General features: G+C 41.6%; 1 protein-coding gene across 1 annotated transcript in view; it reads right to left on the minus strand.

Moving 5' to 3' along the window:
* The window catches only part of PPP1R1C (protein phosphatase 1 regulatory inhibitor subunit 1C), a gene marked incomplete at its 5' end in the record, with an annotated part of 44,511 nt that overhangs the window by 15,917 nt on the left and 15,190 nt on the right, over positions 1-13,404 (minus strand). Inside the window, 2 exon segments of the mRNA XM_079310459.1 lie at positions 6,351-6,411; positions 8,215-8,252. Of these exon segments, the coding sequence (XP_079166585.1) occupies positions 6,351-6,411; positions 8,215-8,252 (99 nt within the window).

A 13,404-nucleotide genomic window follows, 5' to 3' on the forward strand; every position in this document is an offset into this window, starting at 1 on the left:
TGGTCTGTCTATAGGTACTGCAATATTTATTGCAGCCAAGCCCAGAACCATTTTGAAGCAGGAGCCGCCAGCTGTGTGAAATGAAATGTATTCAAAGCTGCCAACAGTAAGAAATTAAATACAGACTGCAGCAGTGGCTGCCAACGTGTTGGGCAGTGCCATAACAGTGGCAGCCAACTGAACTTGAGATGGCAGCAATCTGATGTATCCCTGTCACCAACTCAGTGAGGCACTAATTAATTTAGCTTTTCTTTTTTCCTTAATTGTGTCTCCTGTCATCATCCTACTGTTCAAACCTGAGGAAGGAGAGAGGAGGGTAGAGAGTCAGGAAAGAGACAAGGCACTAGGAGGTACATCCTGGTAAAGATAGCCAGGGAATTTATCCAAGGCCATTCTGCATCAAGTGGTGTGGTTGTGTCAGGTGCATCTCACTAAGATGTGGATAAGAACAGTACAGAAATGATGAGAACAAGTAGTTGGGAAACAAAGCTGTACCTCTTGTAACCTAGTTAGGGACAAGGAAAAATCACCATGCTACAAAACTCCAGCTGTGGGTCTTCCATCCAGGAAACAAAATGCACTGATGGCATTTTGTCACAGCACATGAACAAACAAGAGAGTGCACATAAAGAATGAGGGAGAGCTCAGCCTTCTGCTACCCAAGAAACAACTGAGACAGATTTTGTACTTAAAAGAAATGTGTTGTAGAACTGGTAGTACAAGGCTAAAGAACAGATGTTTCTCCAGGGACATGGCAGCTCTGCTAAGGCGTTGGAGGAAGACTTTGCCCCAGCCTCAGGAATTGCTCCAGCCACTGGACATTGCCTGTTGTTGTGAGTTATCACAGCCATTTAGCCAACTGGAAAAGGAAGAAGGTCCAAAATACACACTCAAGACTGAGAGGATAATTGAAAACAATCTCCATTTCCTGTTCTGACCACATGGCTGATGGACAGCACAATCATCTTTGAAAAAGGATCATTGTTGGAGAGACTGGGAAAATGTAACAGCCTGAGTCAAAGTGACTCACCCACACAAGAAAAGTTTTACTGAGCACCAGCTTAATTTGTGAATTTTCACAGGCCTGGCCTTGATGTTTAGAAGACTGTGTAAGATGTCTGATATTATGGCTACCATTAATTTCCTAAAAATTAAATTTAAGCCCATGTGTGAAGCAGAAGCAAAAAAAAACCATGGGATTTTTCTTTCTAGAATAGTGTGATGTTGAGTGTTCTTGCACTGTGTTTAGTTAACACTAGAAGCTCTTTGCAGAGTTTGCCATGTAGGAAGGCAGCCTGTAAAATGATGCAAGTTTTATAGCGACTGCTAAAGTCTTAGAAACTTCATTCCTGTGCCACTTGAAGTAAATTTAGCCTGAGATTTTTGTTCCACAATGATTCTCATGAGCTCCAAACTCAGTGCTTACCATACCAACAATAATCTTTAATGTCTCCAGACTCCACTCGTGTTCGTTGTTAACCTTCAGTCACAAAGTAATGAGATGCAGCAGACATCATCAAGCTGGCCTAAGGGGTTACAAATTTGGATGAGGGCCACATACTGTACTAATTGCTTCTAATAAATTACATATTTCAGGAGGGACATCATGATTTTAATCATTTATTCTGCATGTTGTTTCCTTTGGAGAGAAGAGCAAGCAGGCACTAAACAAGCAGAGCATCTGAAATTCATGGCAGAAGCTAGAAGGAGCTCATTTAATATCAGCCATCATTGTAAATACTAGAATTATGCATGTATCAAATCCCTGGGCCTGAACACTTTGGGAAAAGCCAGTGAGTTCTGGTTGTTTTAATGACTCAAACCAAAATAATGTCTTTGAACGTTCTTTAGATTTTAACAGCTCTGATTTAATCCCATTTCAAATCTTGTAGCTGGGGCCTAGCTCAGGAAAAAGCCTTTGTTTTTATGCAAAGAAAAATACATTAGGGGAGGGGAATTTAAAGCATTTATTTCCCAAAAGGTTGAGAGGGAAAACAGTCAAATGTATCCCATACTTTCGTGGGGAATGACTTTAATTATGATTTGATGGCTCCTCATTGCTAGGGTAATCCAGTGAACACAGACAGCTACAGTAACTTTCTTGAAAGCCTTCTGAAATTAGTAGGATCTTGATCTGATCCAAGCAGCCTCTTGCAGAGTGAACTGAGTGAAGTTTTCCTATTTCCCTGACCTCTAGCACATCCAGGCCAGCAGACTCACTGCTAATGAAATCCTCAAATCACTTGGGAATGTGCACTTCCTTCACAGGGGGGAGACCTTGGTGGTATTTAAATAGCCACTAGTATTAATAGCAAAAGCTGGTAGCTAATGTGGGGATTTGGGACCCCTGGGGAGCCATGCAGAATTTGGAACAGCTCAGGCTGTCTTCTGTTTGTCTTTGTGGACCTTGCTTCCTGTCACTGCTGCCTGCATTTCCTTCCAAGGATGAGCTGAGCTACCAAACAAAACACTACCTAGGTGAAAGGAAACCTGCCTCAGCACCAGGCATGCCTGGGATGGAGAGCTGCAGCTCTGAGACTCAGATGTGCTCCTTTGGTGTTCAGCTGGGAATGGGACACCAAGGAGGCACCATTGCCTGGATAAGTGCAATCCACTCCTGCCTTGGCAGTCTAAGGTGCCTTCACTTGGTCCCTCTCTATCTGGGAGGGTTATCATTCCATTTTAGACTTCTCTGGAAAGTGTGAGGGTAAAAAATGAGACTCCAGCAAGACCTCCAGGGGCTCCTCTAGCCCACCAAGCAGAATAATGAAGATATTTCTAAAGATGCTTTTTGTGCTTGGATGGATGGATGGATGGATGGATGGATGGATGGATGGATGGATGGATGGATGGATGGATGGATCTTAGTGCTAAAACAGCTGGACATCTACTTTGGAAAAGGATCAAAGGATTCTTCTTGGTTTTGTCATAGAGAACAAGAAGCAGATTAGTAAGTAGGAAAAAAAGGCCTTACACAGTGAGAACTGATTGGAAAAGATTGCCCAAGGCAAAACTGGTGACTATTTGAATTGCAAAACATTCCTGTGGTTGTTTTTATGGTATTTTTCATATGGAGGCTCAAACCAATCTCCACACATGAAGAAGACCTTAAAGGATGAGAAAAGTTTGTAGTTCAGGCATGAAAGCCTATGAATAGCAGAAGAAAAAGTAACACAGAGGAGGGAACTGCAGATGATGAATCCTCAGTTAAGATTGCTGCTAAACATAGAAAAAAAACTGTGACAAGAGGTGAATCACAACATAGAGACCATGATGTATTCTTTTGGGGCAATCTTCAGGTAGTGACTTCTGCCACCATTGCATGATACACACCAGCATGGGATTAACAAACTCTAGTGTGGCAGGTTAGGGGAAAAAATATCTGTAACAGCAAAATGGAAAAGCCCTTTGACACCCATTAGGTTTGGTAATGTAACACTAAGGAGCACACCATGCTGAGCTGTTATCTGGTTGGCTGGCTGAGTCCCTCTCCAGATTACTACTTCAATCAATAGCTCTCACATTGATTTTTCCAGCACATTGTATTCCAGTAAAAAGAACAATGTTCTGAGATGAGTCAGCTATTTGTTCTGTCTGTAGGAACTCTGGTGTGTTTTTGTTTAGGAAAATAAAAGCAGGAGCCAAAGTACACACAGATATGCAGTAATGAGAACCTGCCTGTTGCACCAGGTTTACTACAGCTTGCTGCAGCAGCCACAGCCCAGCCTTGAGCTAGAGGGAGCTTCTGTAATGATGAAACTGAAATATTTGTGGAGGATCTTAGACAACTAATAATGTTGAATTTTTGTTTAATAAGTGCAATGGCAGAGGGAAAAATATTCTCCCATATATACCAAAGAATAGAATCACAGAATCATGGAAAGGTTTGGGTTGGACAAAGCATAAAAGACTATCTCATTCCAGTCCCCTTCCATGGACTGGATACCTCCCAGGATGCTCAGAGCCCCATCCAACCTGGCCTTGGACACTTCCAGGGATGGGGCAGTTTCCCTGGGAATGTGAACCCCTCACCTGGGCAATTTAACTAAGAGGCTGATCTCCATATATTCACCATGATAGGTAAAACCTCAGCAGTACTGTGTTTGCATATATTTTCATGTATTTGGATATTTCATGTAACATGTATTAGAGTTCTGGTATTGTAACCAGCCATCACCATTGTCTGATGTTGCTTCTGCTCTTTACAGACCTGCCAACAATTTCCCATTTTATATGGGCTCCTGTAACCACAACATGCACATTCACTTCCTCTTTCTCTCTCCTGCCTAGCCAGCAGTTCAGAAACCAGACACCTTTCTCTCACACAGTGTGGTAATTGCTACAAAAAACAAAAACTGCAACAAAACTCTTTTCAGCTCCTTGGATGTTTGGAGTCAGGCTGGAGCAGGCTCTGCCTGTGGTTTCTCTTGATCCCTCTCTGCTCCAGGCACAGAGCCATGCTCCTGCCATGGCCCCTCATCTCCCCCACACCCCTGCTGCTCAGCTTCCAGGCTCAGTTCCACTGCCTGCAAGCCTGGCTTATTCCTGGGCACTTGAGTTAACAGCAGCTAAACTACTAAAATATCAGAGAAGTTAACAAATGAGAACATCTGCCCCTCTTCTCCACTTCATTTATTGTCTCCAGCTTTAAATGATACCAGATACCAGTCTATCCCACCTTCCACTAGTAAAAGCCTTGGAGGGTGTGGAGCAAACAGAGGGTTGTAAAGAAATATATTTTTTTACCTTACTGTGTGTTTGAATACCACATTATGAATCTATTGAGGGAAAACAGTGCCCAGTAAATATATATATATATATATATATGTATATATATGCTCAAAGTTGAGGAGGAGTGTGCAACTGTGAGGCCTGTTATTCTGAAAATACTGCTGAATGGTGTTATCTTCAACTACTACGAAATCAGAATAATTTAAATTCTAAAAACTCTGTATTTCTCAGTAGTATAGCTTTGGGTATTTCATAGCACTGTGTGTACTTTACATTGCTATATGCTTGCCTCATAGTCTCTTAGTACAAACAAAAAAAATTCATGTTTTCATACCAGTGAAAAAGAAGAATAAGAAATTTTCCACCATGATTGCTTTTCAAAATAAAAAGAGTCATATTTACGACAATAAAAGTATGGTAAATCTGGAGCAATCCAGCCTGTTTACAGGAAGGGTTATCAGCTTCCAAGTGCCCAATTGTGTACCTGGGAGTATGGTGAAATTTAGGATGCTGAGGTTCTTGAGAGGAACTATGAGGACCAGTTTCACACTGCACTTCATTTGCACAGTATTTAGTTTAGTCTTGTACAGCAAAATAGTACAGCAATGAGATCAATAGGTATTGCTGTCCATTCGAAGCATTTTCCTTCCAGAAAAAATATTGTAATTGAACATAATAGAGTTATTTAGAATATCCAGCACATGAACTTCAGCCCATCTTGGCAATCAGACAGTCCTGTGTGGCAGCTGAGTGACATTTTAACTGTGCCTAGGACAAGTATTAGAGAGCTGAAATTACAGAATGAGATACATAGAGCTGGCTGATATGGTAAATTACCTCATGACAGCAGCAGTATTTCACACAGCAAATCTGATATCCCACCTTTTCTGCCAGGTAATAAATTGTGTTAAGCAGCCAAATGGAAATTTACCTATTATTATCTATCAAGAGACACCTGGCAGGATGGCCTTTAGACTGCAGTCTGAAAACAATCCTGCTCTGACAAGTGTCAGTCAGAAGTGCTGGTGAATCACCTCAGTTCTTGCTTCACTGCAAGCACCATCAAGTCAAATTCTGTTCAGAGCTACATAAGGAGCAAGGCCTAAGCGCAGCTGCTTGATCCCAGGTGATACTCCCTCTGCTTTTATATGTATTCCTAAAAAGCATGTCAGCCCTCAAAACTTTTACCAAGACTTCTCATTTTTCCTTATCTTCCCAAGAAAATCTTCACACTCCCTAAGGTCACATACCCAGCCCATGGTTCTGGTTCTCCTTTTCACAGCTGCCTGGAAAGAGAGGCAGAATATGGGGGAGTGGTTTCAAATAAGAAACAGAGAACCCTAAGGGGCCAGCACCAATAGAATTTACATATCCAAGCAGCTCTTTTCATAGTTTGGCACTGAATTATCTGTTAGAGCAAAGTAATCAAAGCAGAAAAACCTTTCTATGTGCTGAGGATGGAGAGATGCCCAGCACAGGCAGGTGGGCATCAGGCATGGGAGTGGAGTGAAGGCAGGGATGGCTGGGCACGACCCCCGGGCAGAGGCACTGCCCTGGTGCCACTGTCCCCTCCCACAGGAGCCCCGGGCCGGGCAGGGCAGGGCAGGAGCTGGCAGTACCTTTGAGGGCAGGCGGGGTGAAGACGCTCTGCTTCCTCTGCTTGGGAGACGCGCTCTGCGACTGCGGAGGGACAGACAGAGAGGTGAGACAGGCAGGGCAGAGACAGGGCACAAACCCCCTGAGCTCCTGAGAGAACAGTCTGTGTGCTGCTGAGGTGAGAAAACCTTCTGTGCACCACTGAAGTTGTACATCAGCTCCCAGGCTCTCATGGGTGCAGGAAAACCAAGACCCAAATATGTGTTTAATGGACAACCTCCCAGGCAAGACAGACCCAATACTACTGAAAATCTCTCTTTGCTCTATAAAAACTTTGCTGAACATAAAATTAGGACAGCCTGTGCTTTTAACAGACTGTGTAATTGATTCTCATACAGCAAAGAAATGTCCATGTATATTAAAATAGTTGCAAGGTTTACATTAGCCAGCATTCAAATTACAGTGTAATCAGGGATTATATGTAGTGTAAGGTAGTACTGAAATATTAATATATATATTTTAATATAAATAAGTGGAAAATCCCTCCCCCTGTAGCTTTTCAAAGTGTTCTATTAAACCTAAGATAATAATTTCAGCAGCCAATCACTCAGCCTTTAACTGAGCCTCATTTGATTGTTGTATTTAGACACAATTAAATTTTTTGTGGCCCCAAAAATCACATCTATGCATGAAAAATGAAGTATTTCAAAATAATGGTAGTAAAATTACACATAGAGTAATAATACTATTACTATATTATACCAATATACATAGAGTAATAATGGTATTTCCATATTATACCAATGTTTATTTAACAAAAACTAAGTGGAGTATATTCAGTGCTAAAGCAGAGCAGCTGTTGCAAAATTAAAGCAGCTAAATTGGTGTCAATATTATACCAACATGAATTATGTCTACATAAAAAGGACAAGAAAGCCTCACACAATATACCCTTAGCTAGCTTTGGAAGACATAAGCACCATATCACACTCCTAACAAAAAGGTTAAGGAAAAGGAAAAACTGTGTGTAGCCAAGCTTTTCTCCCTTCCCATCTGATCAAGTTTTAGTTGTAGCAATGAAGTTGGCTTTACCCAAGTATTTGCTAAAAGTGTCCAATATATAGACCATGAATTTTAATCAGATCTATTTCTTCATGGAACATTTGAGACATGTTTCACACTAGTAGGGCTAATCCTATTCCCCTAGCTTATCACAATGGAGAGAATTATAACATTTATAAATAAAATATTGTCTTTGGAAAGAGAAAGCTATTTATAAACACTATGGGATATCTTGGTGAACCTCACGCCAGTAAATTTTATAAGTTTGTACTGGAGCTCAAATTTGAACCAATCAATACCTCTTGCTGCTATTTAAAGTGCTGCCTGCTGCTCTGAGCAGTGGGTGAAGGAGAAAGGGATCAGGGAACAGGAACCATGCGAGGGGAGGTTAGAAATGGGATTGGAGGAGCCAGCTTTTAACTCTTGTGCAGACCACATCACTGCCCTGCCTGCTGCAGGGTGGTGGGGGATGGAGGGAGGGGAGAGGTGTGTGAGTGTGAGTGCCCTTGTGGTCAGCAGATGCACAGAGCCCTGGGATGGGTGACCTAGCAGGGTCACCTTGGCTCTGCTGAGATTTAACAGGGCATGGCAGCAAGGACAGGGGAACCTGCCTCTCCCTGTACAGAGAGAAGAGAGCTGGCAGAACTCACACACAGCTCTACACAGCCCTGCTTTGGAAATGATGGTCCTTAAAAGGCTGTGTTACTGCAGATGGCATGAAAACATAAATAAAAGTATCACCAGGATCCTCAGTGAGCTTCCAAGAGTTTTTAACAATAGAACCATTTTAACAATAAATACGTTTAAAAAAATAAATTCACTTACCTCTGCCTGTGAGATGTTTGTTCTCTTCTCATCTTTTTCTAGAGAAAAACATGAAAAAAGTTAATACAGAAGTGTTTCTCGGTGCTAACTTGTAGCTCTGCCATGAACCTACAACACTGCTGCAAATAAGAAATTAACCTTCTTATTTACAGCTTTTCTTTCTCATTTGTGTGTCTCAGCAGACCAGAGGCCCTGATTGGCATTGAGACATAAGCACTGCATGTGAAGCCCTTAACTCCCATTTTGTCTGTGAAGAGCAGGGAGCTCCTGCAGCAGAGAGTCCTTTGTGCTGGCTGGCAGCAACTGGGGCTGCCAGGGACAGGGCTGCCCTGCCCAGGACTGAGCCTTCTTCCATGGTCAGAAAAGGCCTGGTTGGCAAAAGGTGTGAAGCAAACTCACAGAGAGTTCTGCTGCACTCAAATAATAGCCAGAGCCTCACCTTAGTTATTGATATACCCATACTGGTATTAAAGACTGCCTCAGAGCAATACGCAAAATTAACAGAACAAAGCTTTACAAAGAACAATCTTTACCTTAGAAATTGTATGACATTACCAGAGTGAAATTTTTTCTGAAGCTTCTTTCTTTTGATGCCTTAATTTGCTTTAGAATGTACCTATGGCAGAATTGGCAAAACTTGAGATTTCTAATAAAAATAAGTGCTTCTGAGAATCTGTATGAAGAACTAAGTAAGATTGTATGAGCCAGAGGAGGCTCAAGGTTCTTCCTAACCATGGCACATAACCAATTTTTGCATGAGCAAATTATTTTGCTGCTGCTGTGTTCATGTGCTTAATGGCCAGAAAGTCTCTGTCTTCTGCTGATGATTTCACAAATATTTGACAAAGATCATGCAGGATATTTGATACACAGTAGTTTGGAGCTCCAAAATAAAATGCCATTAAAAACATAGACATCAATCTCTCACTGCTGCAATGGGCCTTCTAAAATTTTCCACTTGCAGATATCAGTGTGTAATTTTCACTGAGGTGTGACAGATCTGTAAGCATAGGTCTGAGCAAAGAATCAGGTCTAGGCAATGTCGTTTCATCTGACTTATACTCTAAATATTGGCTCCTGATGGTGTGCTGTGTGTGGGGCATGAGCCAGTCCACGCAGCTGGATCACAAATAAAAGTGATTACATTCTCTATTGCATTCTTTACCACTGGCTCTGTGCATCTTGCAGATGTTAATTGACTTACCAGGTTTTTCAATGTAAGTATTTCCCATTACCTCTCTCTGAAAGATATTAAAATCACTCATACCCAGGGTTAAAAAGTGCAGATGAAAACAGTGCTGATTACTAAAGCATGATCCCACAGATACAGAATTAGACAAGAAATCAGGCCAGTTTCCTGCCATTAACATTTGCATGAACTTTGGTAAGGTCACTATCTCCTCCTGGACTTCCCTACCTGTAAATAAGTATAGCAGTGTCTATTTCAGTACAGAAGTGTCTATTCAAGCCCATAAACACTTTGGGGTATGGCTAAATGAGTGATTATTTATGTGCTTGCAGCCTTTCTTATTTGTTGCATACCAACACAACAATGAGACAGCACTGGACTTTTGGGGTTTTTATTCAGGATACTGGATTTAGATTAAATGCTGAAATTTGAACAAATTAGGAACTTTCAGCAAAGAACAATGAAGAGTAAGTTACATCCCATTCCTTCCTGCAAATCTAAATTTGCCCAGATTAAAAATATATTTTGTAAACGCAATTTGACACTTGAATAAGGAGCAAAGCCTGCCATCAGTAGATTTTAATAGAAAGACTTTGTTGTCTTTCAGGTCTTGCTCCTGAGAATGTGCACAACCCCAACTCTTTGGGCTGGCACACAGTGTTCTGAGTGATGTGACATTAAAACAGTCAGAGCTGGAACATTTCCTTTCACCCAGCAGCCTTTATAGGACAGACAGCTTTGGGAACAAGGACTGGTCCTGTATGGAGTTCGAGAAACCATTCATATCCAAATAGTGCCAATGAGAAGCACCAGACAACATGAACATTAAAGTACAGCCCATAAAATCACATAAACAAAAAAAAAAAATCAGTAAACAGAGATCAGAAAGTAACTAAGGGACTGAGAAATAAAAACTCAAGGCAGGAGTTTCAAGTGAGTTGTGAGATGAAGGGGAAGGTACATCTGGCTGGAGATGACCACATGTTTTTTTTTGACAGGTATTGTGATGGATAAAACTCAATCAAGAATACAGATTTTTTTAAGCAGACCTGACAAGGAATGGGAACAAGGGAAGCCAAAATCCCAGAATGCCATAGACTGAGGCAGAGAGAATAAAATAAACAAACCCTCAATGCATAGTGGAGGATGAAAGGCAAGGAGAACATGGAAGGAAGATAGAAGAACTTATGAGCAACTGAATTAGTAATGAAAGACAGGGACCCTGGGGCTCTACCAACAGTAAAAGGGGAAATTTAGGGATGACAGAGAGCAGGGCTGGAGTGCAGTGTGGGCTGGAGCTCAGTCATCAGTTCTCTGCCTGGCAGAATGCTTGGAGGCATCTTGGTCCAGCTGAAGGATTACATTAATAATTTTGTGAACATTCTTCCTTGGACAAAGATGGGTTTTCCAGTGTAACTTACAATGCTTTATAAAGTTAGTTTATAAAGCAGTTAAAAAAAGTTAATGAAAGCATGCTGTTACAGCAGTCTTACTAGAAAAGTGTCCTTGTAAGAATAAATGAAAGTAGGAATTAATGCTCTCCCTGCAAAAGGCCAGTACTGGCATCAAGAGGTCATGTAGAAAATGTCTGTGACAACAGATTTTATTGGGAGAATGGAAGGTACAAGGTAAGAAAAAACATCATCAGTTAGCAGCTACAAATCAGACATTTCCACCACTGGAAGTCAAACAAGTCGTGCATCTCCTACCCTCAAATCCCTCTCAAATCCATTGACAATTATAAACTGAATTTCTTTAGTGAACTCTTAGAGCATAAATTTATCTTGAGAAGGGTCAGGAAATAATCAGAAATTAAATCACAAATATCAGACTGTGATATCACTTGATTCACAGGAATCTCTGGGTTGTCAACATCCTTTAGTTCCCATTGACTACTGTGCAGGCAGGACTCTGCTCACAAAAAAATCATGGTTATACAGAATGAGAAATTCAGTGTTCATGTTTATAACTTAGCAACTATAGCATGGAGAATGTGGAGATATCAGCTGTTTCTCTTATATGAAACAACCCCTTAGCTCTCAGTAAGTAACTTCTCCCTACAGGTTTTCTCTCTTTTTGGGGCCAGAAGGGAAGAAAATTATACTCCATTTTCCTTCATTTACTTACAGGAGTCTAATCAGCCAAGTAATTTCTTGTCAGTTTTTGTGTTTTTATTTTAAGGAGATGTTATAGAAATCATATGAGAACCTGAGAATGGGTTTGTACATACCCAAGTGGAGGTATGTAAAAACAAGCCTGGAGCTGCTGAGGAAAAAGGAGTTGAGGACTTTCCCTTGTGCTGGGCAAATAATATTTGAATCTAGCGTGATCCTTACCTCATGTAGACTGGAGCATCACCTGGAAAATAAACAGCATTTAAGGCTTTTTTCTGTATCCTCAGATAAAAAAAGTACGCAACGAAGGGCTCAGTCTAAAGGGTATTCCCATCAACCCAGTGACTTTGTGAAATAAAGCCTTAGTTATTTTAAGGAAAGTCACTTCTGAGAGCCCATGTGCCTGCACAGAATCAGAGTTCTAATCTGCAGCCTTTACCCAGGGCAAATCTCACACACTTACAGGCAAACCTGCGAGACCTGGCCCCACTGTATTGCTGGAATAGGTTGGAGAAACACCAGGGGCTTGTCTCCCAAACAGGGCTGTGAGCAGAGCTCTTGGAATCTTTATTGTGCATCCCCCAGCCCAGCTAATAAGGTAATAAGCTGAGCTGCCCCAAAGGTGTCCTTGTTTGAAGCCAGAGAAGAGCCAGAGGAAGGAGGCTGTAGCTGGAATGGAATCTGCTTGGTGGTGCAGATCCCTCCTTCCACGGGTCTCCACTGCTCTGCAAGCAGCATGTCCCTGCTGGGGGAAGCTTTGTGGTGGTTTTAGAGTGAGATCAAAATTCCTCTGCCTTGCTTCTCCCCCTGGATGGTGTTAATGCACTTGGAGCAGGTGTGCAGGGCAGGAGGTGGCCTGTTAAAGAGCTGGCTCTGATCTCACCCATGGGCTCGGCAGCGGTCTCACCCAGCAAAGCCTTATCTCATCCAGATGAGCACCCTGCCTGCTCTCCCTAGGCAGGAGCTAATAAAAGCCTTTCTGAAGGGTTTCAGTCAGGCACTGGAGAAACAGAGCAGGTCAGAGGTCAGTTTTTACACAAAAGAAACTCAGTAAGAGACTGGTATAATTGTTGGAGAAAACTTCTTGTAGAGAGTTTGGAAATTTCCTTGGGAAAACACAGCCAAGCAGATAAAAATCACAGGGGGCTGGTAGGTTTGAACTCAGGCAATTTTAGAAGCTAAAACCAGAAAATAAACCTTCATTCTCCTGCCATTTTGTGGAAGAAAAAGATGAAATTTTCTGAAAATTAAGTTTCAGTCATTTCATATTTCAATTTCTCCATCAGTAAAATAAAATAAATTTTTTATCTACCAGTTTACCTCACTGGTGTTTGACCACCATCATCTGTATTGGCCATTGATATTGGTAAAACAAGTTCATTGAACTCTGATTTAGAAATTGACCAACACAATACTTGTTTTTTCTGCTATCACAACTACTTTTCCTTTCTTCTAGAAGATATAGCAAGACCAGAAGTATTTAACATTTTCTTTTTGCCAGAGTCCTAACTTTACATTGCCATTTTGGCTAGCATCTCATTGCTTTTTACTAAACCACTGAGGTAGGAAAAGGAAAAAAAACTCAGGAAAGACCATCATAAAAAATGCTTACATAGTTCTTTGATTTTCCTTTGCTGTTTTTTATTTGCCAGTGTGTATCAATGAGAGCTCGACAATGGGTTTGGATGTCATTACATTTAATTACAAAGAAATATCCTGGTAAGCCCTCCTGGAGTGAGTGTGTGTTCCTGGCAGTGCTGCCATGGCAGGAGCAGCTGATGAGGCTGGGCTGCAGCAGCTGCAGGCACAGCTGGGAGCTCTGCTCCCCTCCCCAGCCCAGGGCTGTGCTGCTGCTGCAGCCCCTCCTCAGCAGCACCTAAATTACTG

This window comes from Erithacus rubecula, assembly GCF_903797595.1.
Source record: "Erithacus rubecula genome assembly, chromosome: 8".
In the NCBI taxonomy this organism is placed as follows: domain Eukaryota; kingdom Metazoa; phylum Chordata; class Aves; order Passeriformes; family Muscicapidae; genus Erithacus; species Erithacus rubecula.